The following is a 20370-nucleotide window of genomic DNA, read 5'->3' on the forward strand; positions in this document are numbered from 1 at the left end:
TCAATCCCACTGACCCCAACAACGACACCACACAACAAACAATGGGTGGAATAAATGGTGAAATGCAGTCTCCCATAGAGGGGACAGGAGACAACTGAGTCAACAAACCAAATACATAAGACCAAGGAAGCCACATACTGAATCTCTACAGGGCCTGCTTTTACAAAAGCCAGACCTGACTGGAGCCCAGTCCCAGGGAGGCAGGAGGTCCTTCCCCAACAGCAAACTCTGCAAAGTGCATCCACCTCACAGACAATCACTGCCCTTCCTGCAAGTGGTCCCAGCTTTTATCCCCAAGTGGGACACCTGACCCTTGTTTCCTTAATGCAGACACCTGGGGCTCCTTTACCCAATGGCTCTGTCTGCAAGGCCGGCACCACCCTGGAGGGAAGCCTAAAGGCAAACTTACCCCCCCTTTGTGAAGGGCTGTGGGAATCACCCATATGTCAGCCTTAATTTGGGGCTTGGGGTTGAAACCCCAGCATTTCAAGGATCCACTTGGGTGTTTTGAGTTCCCTTCATACATCTAGTTTATGATAAGTTGAGTGAAAATTTTGGAAGTGCAGCTTTTTTTTTTAATGGAAAATGGAGGACTTGAGCTATCTTTAGAGCTAAGACTTTTATAACCTAATGACTGATGGTCATTTCATTAATGAGAATAATATAGCCATATTGCTTGTGAATAAGCAAATTAAATAGGAACCTGAACAGTAGGAGAACTGCAGTTTTGTGAGATGTTTGAAACTGTCACAGTGTTCAAGATGTTTTGGATGGTTACAGAAATGATACAGAAGTCTCCTGAGTAGAAATTTGTAGTGACTTGGTGTTCAGCCTTGACACAAGCAGGATCTGTGGAGGATCATCTTCACGTGTGTCTCAGAATTTAATTGAAAGAGACATCTTGTCAAGATGATTATGAAGCAGTGAAAGGCACCACACTTGACTACCCAGAATTGTGAAATATGCACACAGGCCTTACTTAAAATTCTATAATGAATTTTCAAATAGTGAAGTCTTTTTTTTGAGTGGTTTTTACCAGAATAGACTAAACTAAAATGGAAGAAAATACCAGATGTATGCAGCACATTTTATATTGTGAAAACTAAAATGGTTAAAAACTGTGTGGTTTTAAGGTCACTAAAACCAGGTAAAAATCACTTTAACAAAAAGATACAGATTATTGATTAGCCCTGTTAATACTGAAGTGATAAAGATAACTTTTGGCTAGGCTTCTGCTACTTGGTCACCACTGGTAAATGTGTTTGTTCTTTGATGAGGAACTTCATTCTTTTCAGTTTCTGTTATGTACCTCTGAATGTTTGACTTCCCAGTGCAGTGTGTATGATTCAGATCTCTTCCCTAAGTATTAAGTCAAATTGAGTAGTCACCTTAATTTGAAATATCTCTGGATATTTGACATCTCGATTTGTGAAGGACTGCTGGTTTTCTTCACAGTTCTCTGAGGTGGGTTGTCACAGTGCACTATATGAGCTAACTAACCCTATACCCTGGTGTACTAAGTGCCAGTGGCACCTGGTTTCTTTATTGCTGAGGGAACGGAACCTGCTTTTCTGCTTATGTCCTTAGCTGAGAAGACCTGCTGGCAAAAATAATCAGATCTCATGTGCTTGGTGGTAATATGTGCTGGAAGTAGAATACATGTGCGTAACACATGGCAAAAATAATTATTGCACAGTAAAGAATTATTTTCCACTTGCTTTTGAAAAGAATAAAATGATCATGTAGCAGAGGTATTTAGACATATCTGAATCTATGGCATTTTCATTTTAAGACAACTTACAACAGTTAGTTTCTGCTTCCTTCAATAAATGGCATAGAATACCACACAATCCAGACATGTATATGTGTGCTAATTTCCCCAAATATGAAGAAAAACTTCCAATAATTAAGTTTTTTTGCTTTCTCTTGTCTTTGCCTGCTGCTTGCACTGGTTTCCTTTAAGGATGCCTTTGTTCTAGGTTTACTGCAGTAAAAGATACTTTTTTGCAGCATTTAGATTGAACATGCAGCTCTGGAAAGCTAGAGGAACAAAACAACTGAATCCACATAAAGGTAGCGTAGGCTTATATGGTCACAGTTATAGTATGTTGATGCAGTGATGTAGGAAAAAGTGGAGACCTGACCATAGTGCAAATGATACGAATCTTGTTTATAGTTCAGGGTTTTTTTAATGCAGTCAGTGGGTATTTTGTTTTTTATGCTGCAAAATGTTTGTGAAAGGAATACAGGTAATAAGAAAATCAAGAAATTCTGAAATCTCTCTTTAGATCATTTTCTCCATGTAAAATTTTTACTTTTTCCCTGTTCAAATGCTGATCACATATGTATGTTTTAATAAATAGAAATACACATGTGCTTCTGTTTATTATACCGAGTAGGCAACTCTTTTGTTGTCTTACACCAAAAGAAATTTAAAATATAAGTAAAAGAAATGGTGTGACTCTTAATCAGATACTTCCTGATTTAGACAAAATACAGTCCCCAAAAAGCTATTTAGTGACAAAAAAGTGCAGTTACATAGTTTTCTACAACGCCCCTCAGTTACTGACAACTTAATGTGAGTAGTTTGTGTTAATATTGAAACAGCAAGGTTTTGCAGATATAAGAAATACAGGTCTAAAATAGTCTATTGTTGATATTTTAACATTTGTGGAGTTCCTGTCACTAGCTGGAACTTACTGACTGCATGTGGATAGGCATGGTTTTTAAGTGATTGAGCTGGGCTCAAATACCACCAAGTCTGTAATTTGTTAAGCCCCTCCATATAGTAGGTAATATTCCAGTGTTGGATCTCCCTTCCTTTACTTTCTTTCCCTGAAGTAATTTGCTGACAAGTCTATTAGATGGTCTTTTAAAAATAGAAGAGATCAAATACCTCTCAAGTATTTAAAAGTCACAAGTCCTTAAGAAATAGAATCGAATTTGCAACATCGGTGCTGAAAAAATGTTCAGTGGATGGGAAATTTTGCTATTTGCAAGCATTTTCAATTATTTTTCTGAGTCCATTTGAAGCCTTTGGGGCACTAGGAATAAGGGGAAGTACGGCTTGTGAGCTGCTTGTCTTGGTGCTTATGAGAAATAGAACTGCAGCTGCTCTTTTCCTGTCTTGACTTTTGTGTGAACAAAGCATAAAGAGATGTTCCTGTTCATGGCTCAAATGCTTTCAAGTCCTTACTTTCACACAGTACTGTGTGGAATGGCAGGACTTTGGCCTTGTGTGCTGGCCCAGATTAATATGCACCAGAGAAGTTTGTGCAGGAATGCCAGTCATCTTAATGCTTTTTTTTTTTTGAGGTCAAGATTTAAGCTTTCTTAGTAGACTTAAAGTGGCCAAAGCTGAGCTCCATATCTTTAACCTTGAAGGCTTTTCTTCTCCTATTTGAGTTTTCCCACAGAAGTCCTTGTTCTTACCTGCTAAGCTTGAAAAGTTTCCCAGTCAAACTCAGAAGTCATCTTGTCTAATCTTTCTAAGACCATTAATTTAAATCTTTCCTCAAGTTTGTTTGCCATCTGCTGTAGGCACAGAATGATCATCTTGTAATTGGGAGGTAACAAGTCATGATTATTGTTACAGATATTCTTTACAAGGTGTGTTTATTTTCATATACTACTTGTATAACCTTCTTTAAAATGCTCCACTGGAAGTATCACTTGCTGCATAGCTGCACAGAATCCACTGTCATTGAATCTTGATCTGCTGGAAGTTTTCAGCTACTATACCAGTATGACTAATACTGATCATGGGGGGAAAAAAAAAAAAAGGAAGCTAAGGAGATACTGGGTGACGCCTTTCAAATCAAGGGATGGGATGGAGGGTAATGAAGAAAAAGGCTTTCACCCATGCTTTCATCTGCATTCAGGCGATATAACAGTTCAAACTGTGGTTTTTCTCAGGAAGAACTACTCCTTTAATAGGATTTATGCCTGAATACTGACTTCAGGACTTTTTTAGAAGAGATTCTGACTTTCTCTTTTTTACCACGTAACACACTTCCTCCTTTTCTATTTACAGCTCATAAAGCTGGGTGTGCTGTTAGTTAACTATTTTTGTAATTATTACTAATCAAAATAGATAAACCAGTGGTATCACTTCCTTTTAACATTAAAAAAAACCACATGTGCAGTGGTCAGATATATGGTATATGCAAAAGATTTGAGTCAGTCATCTGTAATAGGGCAATGAAAGATGTCTTTTTTTTTTTTTACTTACTTAGTTTACTAGAAACCAAAGTGGAACAAACAGCAGATTGCTCAAAATTTCATATGTGTTCATGTTTCTTTAAATTGAGAGGCTTATTACTATTTACTAAGAATGTTTGGATTGTGTAACACTATTCATTTAAGATTAAAGAAGAAAGATGAAGAATCTTGCCACTGGCAAGTTTTAGGAATCCCTGCTTATTAATCAGAAGATAGAAAACTGTGACACTTGTAATTAGAGGGATTAGATATTAGCCGACTCACTGCAAAGCTATTGCAGTTGATACAAATGAGGTGCAGTGCTACATGAATGCTATTTTCTTCAGTAGTTGTGGTGTTAAAATATCAATACATGCTTATCCTCTTGATTAAATTACTTCTAGTTCTTTGTTTAAAAACCAAGAAATGTGGTGCTGGTCTCTTCAGAGGTTTTTCTTGTGGAAGGTGTAGAATAAATAGAAATCACAATTAATTAATGATTCCACCATTAGTTTGGAGCTAAATAGTAGTGTAAAAAAATGTAGCTTTTATGGTTGTCTAATTTGAACTATTTTGTATAAGAATTCAGTTATGTTTCATTACCCGAAAGTAAGTGCACATCATTTTACAGGCATGATGTAGAAGTTCTCTTAGTGAAGGTTGAATTTGAAAATGAAAAGTGATTTGAGGAAGTTGGGCATTCAAACTACCAGAATGACTGGCTTGAAGAAGTACTTCTGTAATGCTTGTTGTGGAAATAACATAGAAATTCAAGTGGTGTAGGAAGTAGCTTTGCTTTTTTCCATTGTTAGGAAAAAAAAAAAAAGCAGCTCTATACTGAATGATAACTGTAACATATATTGCTTTTTATTAAATGCTGATTTCATTACCATGATGTAAGGTGTAAACTCATGGTCTTGCTGTGTTTAAGTAGCCGGGCTGTTGTATAAGGGATTATTTGAACAGTGGGATGACCCGGTTTGTCATGATTTGATTGTTCTAGACGTCTGTATTTATGGTTTCTAGCCACTTACTAAGTGATTTCACTGCTGCCAGCACTGTCTTCTGGATCTTCTCCACTGATTCCGTATCTGTTTGAGAGTCAAGGATGATGCAGCCTCCATGCCTGTCTTCTCTTAGACCTCATTGTTAGCCTGACAGAGGTCACGAGGCATAGCAGAGAATTAGTTTTAATGTTTTCTTAATTTACTGTTTGTGAACAGGTAACTGTCCTGTCCTTGTACCTTTCCACTAGTACTGATCTCTTTCATGTGCCTTGGAGGATACTGCAGGAGGCCCTGCCTTGATAGTTACACAATGTTTCAGCTCCATAAGAGGATACTAGGGACCAGGGAGTGACTTGAGACAGTTGTTGATGGAAGTATCACAAAGAAAACTGGTGGGAAAATACTGGCTTTGTTTTTAAGAGGTGAGATTGAGATCCTTACAATGATTCTTTTTTTTCCCCCCTTCTGCAAGTGAAGATGAATTCAGGACAGGCATGTGAGGTGTAAGTTTCTTTTTTTGTGGCAGAAAAGGTTAGTGGCATGAATATTGTTGGGTGCTTCTAAATTTAGAGCTGGACAGACAGGATGGAAAAAGCCAGCTGACTTTAATCTATATCTGCTCTGAATTTGCATAGGCATTGAAAAAGGATTGTAGGGTCATTTATGTTCAGGATTCCTGGAGTTGAGGAGGAAACCTGCCTGAATTAGGACCTTGGCCTTTAAAAAGGCTTGGGATTCAAAAGCTTAAAAGAAAAGAAAAAAGTAAAACAAGCCCAAAAGTTGTACTTTCTGAAGTGTCTCATTTATAGGAACTGATTTAGCAGCTAGTGCTTTAAATATGCTGATCTGGGTATAAATTATTGCAAGATATGAAATAACATACAGGAGTGTCTACAAGACTGCCATTTTACCAGAGGGTGTGCCTGGGACTGGCATGCTTCCCAAAGGCTCAAATATACAGGAACTGCAGATATTTTGTTTGTCCTTCACTGTTTTATGATTCTGAAGAGCTTTCCTGTGACACAGAGGGGATATGAGCAAAAAGTGCAAATATCCAAGTCATGCTAATAAATTATAACAGCAAATCTAATCTGGAAGAATATCAGTATCAGTTTTGACTTAAAAATCATACAACCACATTTAGAGAACTTCAGGAATATGAAGTCCTGCATAAAAAATAAACAATTTTATTCATTTAAATTACTTCTTTATGTAGGGAACATATATTCATGACAAACTGTTTTCCCCTTGACTAAAATGACTGCAGCCGGCATCCTTCTTATTTTGTTTTGCAATTTAGAATACACCTTGCTTTTTATCAGAGTTACATGTAAGTGGATTTTTGTTTGTGCTCAGTACAGGTGGTGTATGCAAAAATTTTTGTCTGTTCTGTTGTGCAACAGAATTCATTGTTGCTCTCAGTAAGGCAAATGGTTACTAGAGAAAGTAGGTGGTTACTTTTTAAGTTGTGAAAGGTAAATTACGAAGTTTGCTGCTTTAAAAACCTTGTGATAACCATATGTTGTGAACTAGTTTCTTATACTGAATGTTATTTAACAGCAGTTATGAAAAATGTATCATAACTTCCTTAATATGTATAACAGTACCAAAGACTGAGCGACAAGACAGTTAGATAGGTGTAGAGCCAAGGTGCGTGGTTTTAGACAGTGACTATAGCTCTTTGGGGCTTCAGAGACAGCTTTTAAGTATATTAATTCACTCTTAAGGCTGAGTCCCATGGGAATATACTGGTTTTACTTTTTTTGTTCCTTATACATTACATAGTAAAGTTTCTTCCTAATGACCATGAGCATATGCACACTTACATTAATTTCAGATCATTCTGGATCTGTATAGTGTGGTGACTTTCTAAGAATTTTGTACATCTGAAGAATTGGGTTCTGAATACCGATATAAAGTTTTGGGAGTTCTCCATTCCCTTCTGTATGAGAAGAATTTTTGGCATTTGCTTAATATTTTGCGGTATGTTGCTGACTACTTTACCATTGTGGTTTTTGTTTCCTACCTAATTCATTTAAATTGCTAAAGTGTGATTTAAAAAAAATTTTCGTTTTTAAAGTCCCAGTATGAAATGTATTAAAATGTGGAGATTCAATTCATACTTGCCACATAGAAGTGGTGATCATATCTATTTAATTTCAAATTAAAAAATAAATACAAAGAAAAAATTTAAGTATGAGAAGATAGGAGAGTTTGGATAAAAATGTGTGGAGACTGAGGCTAAATGTCATGGGGTTCCTTCCTCATTGAAAAGTTTTGAGGTACTCTACAGCACAGGTAAAGTTAATGTGAATCCTTAAGGAGTAAGAAAACAAAAAAAACATGGCCTTGAATAACCCATTTTGCCAACAATACATTGTTCTCTTAGAGAATAATCTTTGAGGAAATGATTTATTAGTTTAAATTTTACTTGTTACATGCACATGTTTGATTTAAAGTAGGTTCTTAAATAAAGCTTCTTTAAAGAATAGTTTCTTAATAAAGCTTCTCAGAGAACAAAAAAGGCAGAATGTAAGTTCAACTGCTTTGAAAGATCTTTCTTTTCAGTAGAACTCATAAAAGCAGCTGATCCTCAGAAGCAAATGCTAGCAGTTCTTTGTTTAGTAGGTATTTCTGTAATGTTTTTTTCCTTTCTCTTTATCCTTAACTTTCAGATTTCTCGTATGTCACAACTGAAAACCATGATTCTTGATGAAATGATGTTTTATTTCTTAATGTTCTGAATTAGTAACTGAGTTGTTAAGTATTGTTAGAGTCAATTTGAAATAAAATATTGAAAATATTCAGGAATGCACTGGAGTGTATTCAGTACATTATGTTTATTTTGTGTATTCTGTAGCTTTGAAACATTTAGATTTGAATATTTCTTTTTATTTTTCAAAAAAGAAAAAGAAAAGCTTTCATCTGCCTTTTAATCTCTCAAATATTTATTATATATTTTTTTTGAAGAGTTGTTTATTCACCTTACCCTTGAAAAATGGGACAGACTCCCAAAGAGTAATAAAGAAATACTGCTCAGGTATGCAGAGATGTGTTTAAGATGGAAGAAGCTCAGCTGGAACTTGAATTGGCAAAAGTTGTCAAGAATAGCAAGAAACTCCTTATGTATGTTAGTACCAAGCAGAAGTTCAAGGAAGATGTAGGTCTGCTGCTGCGTGGGACTGGCAGCTTAGTTATAAATGGCACAGAGAAGGCAGAAGTACTCCATTTTTCTCTTGGCCTTGGTCTGCATGGGAAAGGTCAGCTCCCAAGTCTGTGCCAAGACGCGACAACAAAGTAAACGGCAAACCAGTGACAGGAGAGGAGCACTGAGTTAAGGTCCATCTGTACCAGTTGGATGCATACACATGAAGAGGATCTGATCAGATGCATCTGAATTGGTGCACTGGAAAGCTACCATCTAGCATATTTGAAAGGTTGTTGAAGACCTAAGTGACTGGAAAAGGTCAAATATTACACCCATCTGCAAAAAGGAAAATTTGGGAAACTATAGACCAGTCAGTCTCACTTCAGTCTCCAAGGAAATTATGGAACAAGTCTTTGTGAAAGTTGTTTCCAGGCACATGAAAGACAAGAACATGGCTGGGGAAACCCAATTTAGATTTACCAAGGGTAAATTGTGCTTCACCAACCTGATTGCCTTCTGTGATGAAACCATTTGCTTATGTTCTCCCCTGGCATTCCTGTTGGTAAGATATAGTCTGGACATACAGACTGTGAAAAGTGACTGGCTTGCCAGGATCAAAGAGTGATGTGGTGTTAATGGCTCAAAGTAACAGTCAGTTGGTCACAGGCTGGTTCATTGAGGGTCAATGCTGGGTCTGGTAGTACTAGTCAAAATCTTTGTAAATATTCTAATTATATGATTGAACCCTCAGTGAGTTTACAGATGACTTCAAAGTGGAAGGAGAGGTAGGCATGTGGGAAAGAGGTGCCACCATTCAGAGAGACCTTGACAGGCTAGAAAATTGGGCCAACAAGAATTGCATGAGGTTTAACACGGATAAATATGAAGGCCTGTACCTGGAATGGAGTAATCTTAAGTGGCAGAACAGGCTGGGGACTGACTGTCTGGGGTATAGCTCTGCTGCGAAGGACCCGGATGTTTTGAGGGGCACAGCAAGCCTAATGTGAGCTGACAGTGTACTGTGGCAGTAAAGTGGCCTGGACTGCATCAGGAAGAGAACAATCAACAGGTCAAGGCATGTCTACTCAGCTCTTAGTGAGCTTAGTAGCAGAAGGTGATTAGGGGGTTGGAAATTGCTCAGGGGGCAGAGATAACTCATCTTCCTGTACCTGCCAGATACAGAGAAAAGTATTTGCAAGGATGTATACAGTGACAGAAGAAGAGTCATTGGTCACAAGTTGCTTTAGGAGAATTTCATCCATTTAAATTCTTCATTGTGAGAACATTAATTAAGAATTAAACACAGGAATGGTTTTCCTAGAGAAGTGGTGTAATCTCCCTTGCCAGCACTATTAAAGACTTGAAAGGGCGCTGGGTAACCTAATCAAGGGCCATGCATTTGGCAGAAGGTTGGACCAGGTGGTCTCCATACATTACTTGCAATCTAGACTTTTTTATTATTCTAACAAATAGGTGATAATATTTTTTGTTACTTTGTGAAAGATGATCCAGAATAGTTAATGTTTATGAAGCATCTGTCTGTTCTTAATTGATCAGACTGGACTAATTTTTATTCAAGAATACAATCAGTAATAGCTTTAGTGTGTAGAGATTGATGATCTGAGTATCCTGGGTCTGGCTGGGCTGGGAGGTGTGATGGAATTCTTTCTGGAATGCATGAGTACTTTGTCTGCAAAGCATAAAATGTTTTTTCTTTCATGCAGGCAAGAGATTTCAGTAGTGGTTGACTGCGTTTTGTTGTTATTTTTTAAGTGTATTGCTTTACACAGAGAAAAATGGTAGTTGAAAGCAAAATAAAAATCATTTATCTACATGCTGACATTATTACCATCAAATTTAAATAATGTCTTTGTGTTTTTTTAAAAGGATTTTTAAGGATATCAACCTGAAGTATATATCTGTCAGCAGAATAGTATTCATAACTTAATTATTACTATTGTGTATACCTTTAAGAAACACTAATTCTATTTAGACAAGGTTTTGCTAGCTGTAGACTTGACACTATCTCTAAATTTATTTACTTCTTGAAATATTGCAGTTTCTGTTCAAAATGGGCAATTAAGTTGTGCTGAAGAGATTTCAGGGTGTAAAAGCTTTATTTCTGAAATTTCTGGAAATTTGGAGACAAACTTATTGGTAAATCTTTTGAATTTAAGATGTTATAGTGTTGTCCTCAAACATGTATGTACAGCTTCCTTTTGGGGTATTTCTAACCTCATAAAAGTTGATTGGGGTTCTGCTAATTATTTCATCTAAACTTGGATTACTTGAAGTTGCTTCTCTAGGAGATGCACACAGCAGCCTTTGAGGAAAGATATTTACACGTACCCTAATAGGTGGGGTTTTTTTAGTAGTAGTTACGAGTTAATCTATAATGTATGTCAAAGTTAGCCATTTGCCTCATTATTTTAGTCCAGTATCTTAAGTGTATATTTTTCTGTATGGAGGAAGATTGATATTACTAATTCACGGTCTGCTCAATTAGTTTGTGTGGGAATAAGCTGCGGGTACCTAGCAGTTCTTAACTTTTTAACTGGTGAGGTAGTGCGTGTTTTGTACTCCTAGTTGAAAGCCTTGTAAGTTTCCTTCATACATTCTTTAGCCTGTTTCATTGGGTTATTAGACATATTATAGGTGGTGCCTCTGTGCTTTGCAGTTGTCAGTGTTCCTAGTTCTTGCCAACAAGATGCAGAGGAGTTGGTCAGAGTATGCAAGAGTATCTTCTGAAACTCTCAGATGTCACTTCCTTATTGAAGTTTTGGTGTGCTGGCAAAATTGGTTGATCTGTGTTTAGCAAGATCAAAGGGCACGCTCAAAATAACACTGCAACGGTAACAATTTAATACTTCATTCTACCTGAAATGTCTGTGCATGTGTCACTAATTTTTCTCAGAGGAAGGGCACTTTGGGCACCTTTTGACACTTGGTAGAATAACTTCACTGTTTAATTTTGGTGTGTCATATTTCAAAAAGACATTTTTTAATGAAAGTGTTTATTGAGTAAAGTTAAAATTTTAAGTATGATGTATAAACCATTAAATTTTATGCCTTTTTAGTTTACAGCTTTTGTGGTGTGTTTTGGAAGTGTGTTAAAAGCATAGTATAGAACAGTACTGTACACGAAAATTTCTAAGCATTTATGGTATTTGGAAAGTGAGGCTTATACAAATCTGTTGGAACAGATTTTTCAAACACAACTCTTAGCTTTTCAACAGTATATAAATTCTGTGTAGAAAGTATGTGAAAATATCCAAATAAGGCAAGAGGCTTGGGGTCAGAGTAATCACGGTAAAGGCTGGTTTCTTTTGGTGTGTTCTCTCAGTTAAATAGCCATCCTTGTCATATAGATGTGTAGGTGGAAGAATTCTGGTGAATAATAGCAATATGCCTATCTTGCTGGACTGCCTTTGGCATTCTCAAATAAACATTTTCTCTGGCATCATTGTGAAATGCAAGTTAGTAACATGCTGCAAAAACTCTAGACTGAGTGTATAACAGCCAACCACTGAGTAGCCAAATGTTTAAAAACATGCAAAGAGAGTTAATTGATTACATCAGGATTTTTATACTTATGGGAAATAAGGTAAAAAATAACTAACTTTTTTATGTTCTTCCAGTATTGGAGGGGGGAAAAGAGAAAGTGATGGGTCAAAATCAAACAGATTTTCTTTTGGATTGACAAACCCCAGTAGAAGTGTAGCTAGTATTCAGAACAGTATGCATCTTCCTCACAGTAGTTTCAAGGGTTGATTTGCAAATACCAGTTTATGTACTTGCTTCTCAGCAGACCTTCGAAAGACTGCTGTTTGTGCTGGTATTTTGCAAACAGGACTGTTTATTGGAAGGCTTCAGGGAAGTTCTCTCCTACCAGTTTGCTTCATAAATTTGGAATTGATGCTTCTGTGAATTAAGCTGTTTCAGGAAGTTTATTCACAAATGGAGAGTACCTGTCTTAATCCCAATGTAGCTGGAGGAGGAAGTGGCTGATTCCACTGTCATTGTAGTCTTTCACTGTTGGACTTTGCTTTTGTCCTGTGCTATAGCTAGTAATTTGAACATGGCACTCTGTAGTCTTTAAAAGTTCATAAAGTGCTGGGAGCAGAGGGGTGAGAATTGGGGAGCATGACCCCTAGAATCACAATTAGTTTTGATTGGGTTTTGCTTCATTTCTGTGTGGATGAGAATCAATTAGTGGGACAAAGCACTGAGATGCCAGAAAAAGTAATATGGAGAAAACAATGACTCATGCTTCAGTACAAACCGGATGGATGTGGGGACATGATTACAGCGTACAATCAAATACTAACTGCAACAGTTAGTTTGCCTTAGCTCACTGGTATCTCAGGTTCCCCCTTTCTTACATCTGTGGGTAGCAGGGCTTAGAGAGCCCTATGTTCAGCATGGTGTGGAGTCACAGACCCACAGTACAGCCCCTGTGGAGTCTGTTGGAAGTGGGTGTAGGGAAGCAGATAGGCCAAACATGTCTGCAGATTTCAGCTGTGACCCATGGGAAAGTTGCAGAGGTTCATTCTGTGAGAGTTTTTGTGGTTTGAAAAGCTTAGCTACTTTCCTGCTCTCAGCAGTTGAGCAAATACTATTTTCAGATACTTTAAAGTAGGAAGCTTGGCGTGAGAGGAGGGATCTTTGATTTCAATAGCTGAGAGAGCAGAAGTCTCTGGTTGAACCTGCACTCTCCTTCATGGCTGTCTTCAGAAACTTAACCTTTCCTACTTCTGACTTGAGAACAGATTTCAAAGGAACCTGTGAACAGTTTTCTACTATACAGGTCAAGGAATTTTTCAAGAATTCTTTGATCAGTGATTGAATCTTAGAACAGGATCAAAAGTATTAAGTTGGTGGCAGTTCCATCTCCTGTGAACCAGAGGATGCCAAGGCTAGTGTTCTGTTGGAGTGCAGTGAATGGTTTCTGCCTAGAAGTATTTTTCCTGACAAAGCTTCAGTTACTATTATTACACTTTGGAGGACTAAAATAGGAAAGGGCTAGGAAAAGAACCTTTTTCCATTTCCTTGACAGTTATGAGGGAGAAATACTTAAAAATGGAAATGTATTATTATAGAAGTTGGTTAAGGCACCAAGATCAGCTATTGACTAGAAATTTTTTTACAGTACTTAAAATAATTAATTTGAAATTGGTATCTACCTTTTAGTCCATTCTTGCAAAATTTTTTGTTGAAAATTTAATAGATTTTTGTAAATCTCTTCAAGGAAATGTATATTCTAAATGAAGGAAGAAGTCTGCAGTTAGTGCATTTCTTGAAATTGCCTTAGTCTTATCTTGACTGTAGATTTTCTTAGCAGTAATACTAGAAGTGTTTTTGAGGTTCAGTGTTTGCCTTTTGAAGTTTTCTTTATATACTTTTCAAAGGTATGCCCAGTGAGTAGGATTTCAGCGTGTGGAAGTTTTGAATCAGATTGCACAGCCATACAGTTTTCTCGTTCATAAAGCACACAGTTTCTTGTTGTTCTTATCTAGTCAGTGATTTGGAGAGGGTTGTAGAAGGTAGCCCCAGAGATTAACTGATATCCCAGAAGTGATATCTTCTCATTTCACACTTGCTGATACAAGTTTTAAAGCAGGGTTGTCATGAAGTTTTACAAAACTCCTTTTAGCTACAGAACCCGATATATAAATACATTTGTGAAAGTTCGTTGCAGTTTTATATGACTTAGAGTTATATCCAGATTTATGGATGCAAAATTTGTTTGCTTTTCAGGTTCCTGGCAAAATTTCTATATGCACTGGTTGTGAATTACTTAAGCAGCAATTGCAGTTTTGCTGTAGTGCAGGCTTGACCACAGTAATTCCTGTTTTATACTGCCTGCTCAGCTGGCCTGTGGTACTGTCTTCAGTTGGGGCATATCCTAGAGGGTTGTTTGGAAGCTTTTATCAAGGTGTCTGATAGTGTAAATTAAACTTGATGTTATTTAGTGGGAAACATGCAAATGCAATCAAGACTGATGCTTCATTGTTTTTATATTGACAGACATAGAAGGAGAACAGTAATCTTGGGGAACTGAGGAGCTTTGCTATGATGGACGTAGAGGGGAGTTGTAGAGCTGCTTTATTGGGCATGTCACCTTAAAACAGCAGCTGTATGTCTGTCAGAAAATGTTAGTTTGAGATAGTGATTTTCAGAGCTAGACTGGAGTTGTGAATGTCAACTAATGCTGTCAACAAAAGTATATCTAAAACTGTTTGATGAAGAGGGTCAAGAGAGTCTAGCATGAGTTAAGTCCAGAAAGGTAAAAGGGGAATCCTATGACTGCTTTATTTAAAATTCAGAGTTATGGTCCTCACTTAATCTGAGTCTGGTGCATTTTTCTGAATGGGTGATAATTTGATTCATAGCATAGAGAAACATAAAACTGTTTTTTGCTTTGGTTATATGCCTTGTTTAGCCTTTTCAGACATATGCCAAGAGACTAAATAGATTCACTTTTAACACATGGAAAAAATATGCACTAAGTTGCAGTGGACATGTTGTGGTTCTTTGGAGAATAAATGTGTGTATGCAGATTTTGTCTTTTTCATGTATTCTTCCTCTATAAGAAGCATAGACTTCCTGTTTTACTTTGTATTTAGCTGTTATTATTATTACTGTTTCTCTTTTTCTTTACACATTCATGAGAGGAAATGTCAGGTTTGCATATCAGAGAATTTTTAAATACACATTTTTGTAACCATCTAGTTATAGTGTGCTTTTTAGAAAGAATTACTTTCATATATTCATGAAGAAATAGATTAAAGATTTAATGTTTTAGCTTTTTTTGGAAGAACAAAAAATACGGTATGTAGCTTATTCAAAAATACATTTCAGTAAAGTGAGTTGAAAAATGGTACTAGGTCCACTGTAGAATTTTTTTATTTAGATAGAGTCTGTTAATGTAAAACCATGCATCCTAGATATTTTATGATCTACCAATAAAAGAATAATAAGAGCACAACAAGAAAAACATATATTTATCAGACTTTGTGACACAGTTGGGAAAATAAAAGTGTATGTTAGATGAAACATTAGCATAAATGCTGTTGGTCATAAACTAACATGAGAAGAAATGTCACTGGGAAGAATATACTTAGTGAAAATCTGGTGGTGGGTAATTTGATTTTTTGTTTGTTTGGGTTTTTTTCAGTTTCTTTTTTTTTCTTGATAAATAGTCCATGTTTTCCTTGAAATCTGTGGAAAATGAGTATGACCAATATGAACTGTCCTTATCCCAAAGTAGACTTAATTTTTTTTTTTTTTAATACAGGAATATTTTACTTTTCAAAATGTATTTACAGTACTGTATACATCTTGCTAACATGTATGTGGAATGTCACTTACAGGTGCTGACCTTAAAGAAAGAGCAAAAATGCATTCAAGTGAAGTTAGTTCTTTCGTCTCAAAAGCAAGAGCAACTGTTAATGAAATGGGTATGTAACCTCTCCCTTGAACAATGTTATTTTAACTGTAACCTGAGAAGGGTTAGATTAGAGGAATGACATAAATGTGTACAGTTAATTCTTGAAAGGTAGTAGGATATCCACAACTATTGATAAATACAAATCACAGTGCATTACTTCTCTTAAAATGTTTCCAATCAAGTTGGACTTTTTTTTTAGAATGCTAGGAGAAGCTGAATCTTAGCTGAAATTGAGGTGATTTGCACTGCTGTTTTCATAAAGGATGGATTGTTGAGTGACATCCAAGTACCTTAGAATTTATTTTTTACTGTAAAGGATTGTGGTCAGTATAATTAATACAGTCTTTAATACATTTTAGAAACATGTTAAACATCAGCGGATGATAGAAGGTGAGCTACTAAGGTCTTCCAAAATTTTGTTTACTATGCACTTGTTCTGGTGTAGTAAAACCTGTTAATAGTTTGGGATTTTAATTGCATTGAACCAGTTTTTAAAGATAGTAACTTTTCTGTAAATTTTTTTATTATGAATTCACCATCAAATCATATGTTTCTACATCTCTGCTCATTAGTTTTAATGTAATTGTTTTTCGATAGGGCATTACCTGTATGTTTGATGAAAAGGAGAAGTTAAGCATACCAAGTTTGAAGCAACTGATTTTACACATTTGATTTATATACGCAATGTATTTTGTCACTTGAAATTTTGGCACAAAACTGGTTTCTCAGAGAATGTGTTTAGATGCATTACCTTAATAACAGTGAGTCAGGTCTTCGTTTGGCAGAATGTCATGAATGGAAACCAGGATGTTTTTGCAGGTAAATGACAAACTACTGAAAAATGAGCCATTGATTAGGTAGTTCATGGAGGTACTTGTGTCATTGAATTAATGTCTTGTCTTTGAAATGAAGCAGATCTTCCAGGCTCTTTAAATAAATAAAATAAGTAAAAATCTATAAGCAAATAAATCATTATTTCCTGCAGCTGATACTGTATTTCATCCTGGCATTTGTCCTTTCACTGGAATGCTGAGAGGCAAGTTGTTCCATTTAGTTACTTAGTAGGATTTTTGGGAGGCTTCCTTAGCTCCAAGTAATATTTTATTAGCCTTTCTTGGACTGAAGTTACTGGAAACACTTTCTGAGCTGCTATAATGTTTAAATACAGGCAACTGGTTTAAAGATTTTCCTATGATTAGGAAATAGGTTTTTTTTTTTAAATTAGATTATTTTTAATTTTTTAAGTGAGAAAATTCCTAAAGTCTAAAGAAGTGTTTGAATTCAGCTTTCTGCACTGAATGACTGGAAAATATACACAGTGACTTGATATTTTGTTTTGCTTCAGAGTTGAAAAGACTTTAAGACAAATGTTTGAGTGTCTTCAGCTTCATTAATGTTCCTGTGAGAGTGTTTAGTTACTGAATACGTAAGCAAATTTTCAATGTTATCTAAAAGGTTTACAGTGGATCATTATGCTAACAGTGAATTACTTGAAGTTTAGGAAACCTGTATGAGTGCTTTCGTTCATTGATCTCTAGTCTCTTTCTCAAAGAAGAAGCATGAAATTGTAAGTGGAATTAATGTTTGAGAATGCAGGTCACTGTAAAGTACCTAGATAGGAGGGTTTGTGAGAAGAGGTAGTAATGACAATTAGACACACTGCAGGCTGGAAAAGAGAACGAATTTGAACATAACCCTTGCCCAATATTGTAACAAAACTTTTGCTGAAACTGAGTGTCTCTGTCCCCTACCCCTTCTTCCCCTCTTTCTCCCACTTCTCCCTCCCCCCTTTCCTCACTCCTTACTTCCTTACTTCCTCCCCCACCCCACCCCCCTCCCCCCATTTTGCCATTTCTGCTTTAAAACACTAAACTACACAGTCACTAGAAGATTCTTTAATGGTTACATGGTATTTGGCCCTCTCCCAGTTAATTTTTTTAAAGTTTTTTTTACAGGATTAGAGAATAATATTGAGATATGACTCCTAATGTTATTGGTCGGTTTTCATATCATGAATGTTCGGACATGCATACTACATAAGTAGCTTTTATTTTTCAATCACAGGATGTATTCCCACTACATATACATTATGCCAACAGTAGATGTATTTATAGGATGAATCTGACATTATTCTGAAGGGTCTTTGCAGAGCAATTTAAAATGTGGTTCCCTACATCAGGAAATGGTAGAGAATATAAAAAAAGTGGATTTTATAAAGGATATTAGATGGGTGCACAAAACATAATGTTGTGTGATGAATAGAAGTGAACATTAATTTTGTAGCAAGTCAGAGGTTTTCAGTTCTTCTTTTTTTTCTTCTGAAGAAGTGATCTGGCATTACAGAACATAACTTTTGTAGAACTAGTGGGACACTGTGTTTCTGTTTGATTACTGCAATGAATCTGTATATTGAAAATAATGATCTCTTTCCTGCCTAGCAACAACCAGAATGTTGTGAGATGGTTAAAGAGGGGATACAATTTTCAAATTGTTATTTGCCACTGCAGAATGCTGTATAGCCAGGGAACAATATTTCCAATCTCCCACTTTGTTATTTTTCTATCCATTTTTAATACTGTAATCTCATTTAAAATGTGTTCTACTTTTTCCTTTTCAGAAATAGGTCATGTTTTGGTAATTGCGTTTGTGTTCAGATGTGTGACCTAGTAAGGAGATGCTTCTTTTTAACATTATTTTCAGAAAGAAAACCACTAAGTTATCTTTCTAAACAAAATACACAAAAGGTTAATTACATCTTGAACAGCTGGGCAAACTTAGCTTTTTAGAATTGATATGCTTTGGCTTTCTTTAGTTCCTGTCAATTTCATTACATTTAAAATCCTTACTCTAGTGGTTTTATAAAAAGCTGTAGTATCATTTTGGAATACAGCTACAGAAGAGAATTTTCTGGAAATTAAAAGCATACTGCTCTTGTTTTTATGGCATGGGTTTATAACTTCTTGCTAAATTTGGGTGAAGTATTAAGACTGCAGTAAATATCACTTGGTATAAAAATAAGCACTTAAAAAAAGAGCTGAAAAAATTGTACTGAGTCTTTAGTTGCAGTGCTTAGAGCTTTAAACTGAGGGGGGAAAAAATCAAAACTGACTCTATTTTTAGCAGTGATTGCTTTTGCTAAAATTATACCAGAATTGTGGGTGTTTGTTTGGGGCTTGCTTTATTTATTTATCAATTTTTCAATCTATCTATTTATAATAGTAGGAATTGTAAGATTACTTGTCCTTTACTATATTCTGCCTTGAGGCTCTTTGTTACTTATGGAAGGCTGGCTTTATCCTCAAAAAAGTAGAAGAGAAGAGCACTAATAGATGTCTTACAACTATGCACAACAAAACAGGCCTGACTAAATGGAATCAAATGTTACTGACTCCCAGAAGCTGTGTTTTTGATGCTTTGGGGAGAAAAATCTTCAACATACATTTTATGGTTTGACTCCCATTAAGTTCATGTTCATTATACTGTCTGTGGGGTCTGGGCTGTGATGTTACCATTGTATATATGTTATCTGTTGGGATTTCAGTTGCAAAACAAACTGAGGCTGTGTATGGACCTGAAAGCAATAAACGCTCTCGTCCAGAAAAACATCTTGTTTAAAGAGAAAGAAAAGGTGAAGCTGCAGAAAGAATTAGAATTTGGCAAATACTCGTAATTACTCAGAGTGATGTTTGGTCCCAACCTCTAATAAGTGTGAAACATCATTGGTTAGCAAAGCTTTTCCAAGGAACATAGTTGTAAGTACCTCAATCCCACAAATGGCGAAAAAAAATTGGGGACAGACTTTCTTGGTTAATTTTTAAAATCAAAGTTAGAGTGTGGTCAGGCTTGAATTTTGTGACACATGTTGAGGTAAAACACCTTACTTGTGACTTGATGGAACCCTGATCTGAAATAAGCTAAGGAAAAAATTTTTAATAAAATAGTAATTTTACTTGTTTTTTGTTGGAGATGTTCCATTCTAACAAACCTTATAGTGCTTTAAGACATCTGGTTAGTTTTGATGCATAAGTTGTGATGTAACTTCAATAAGTAGTTGATATTTAGTAACTTTGTTTAGACATAATTTTCACAGATGTGAATAGTTTTGATATAGTCCAATTTGAATGAGATCATCCTGAATAAAGCACCTTGCAGTCAGTTACTTGCATTTGTTTTTTTGTTGTGTGTTTTTTATTTTATTCAGAGTTTTACAGATTTTTTTTTTTTCCTTCTTTAGCAATTTTCTGTCATTCTGGCTTCACTCAGTCATCACCAAATTTTTAATTTACCTGAAAGAGTGCTATAATTAATCTTCTCCAAAAAGTTGCTTTTTTGACTTATGAAGATCATGCATCCTTGGAAATTCTTAGGTTGTACCATATTATGTGCTGCAGTTTGGTTTTGGATGCAAGATGCCAAAACTTCATCTCAGAGGTCCCAAAAGTGGAATTGGGATTACACAAGTTTCACTTGATTTCTGGTCTGCTATCTGCTACCCCACCTTCCCATTGTAAACTCTCAAAAATAGGCAAGAATGATCATTGATGAGGTCAGTGCAGTGCCTTATT

General features: G+C 35.9%; 1 protein-coding gene across 3 annotated transcripts in view; it reads left to right on the forward strand.

Annotated features, from left to right (window-relative positions):
- Nucleotides 1-20370, forward strand: part of AUH (AU RNA binding methylglutaconyl-CoA hydratase) — a 117832-nt gene that overhangs the window by 18431 nt on the left and 79031 nt on the right. For all 3 annotated transcript variants that reach the window (XR_012635506.1, XM_074931787.1, XM_074931786.1), the window contains exon 4: nt 15729-15815. Coding sequence is in view for 2 of the 3 variants with exons in the window: in XM_074931787.1 (XP_074787888.1) it covers nt 15729-15815 (87 nt within the window). In the remaining variant the exon portion in view is untranslated. The remainder of the gene's footprint in view (nt 1-15728; nt 15816-20370) is intronic.

Source organism: Athene noctua, chromosome Z (genome assembly GCF_965140245.1).
Source record: "Athene noctua chromosome Z, bAthNoc1.hap1.1, whole genome shotgun sequence".
NCBI lineage: Eukaryota > Metazoa > Chordata > Aves > Strigiformes > Strigidae > Athene > Athene noctua.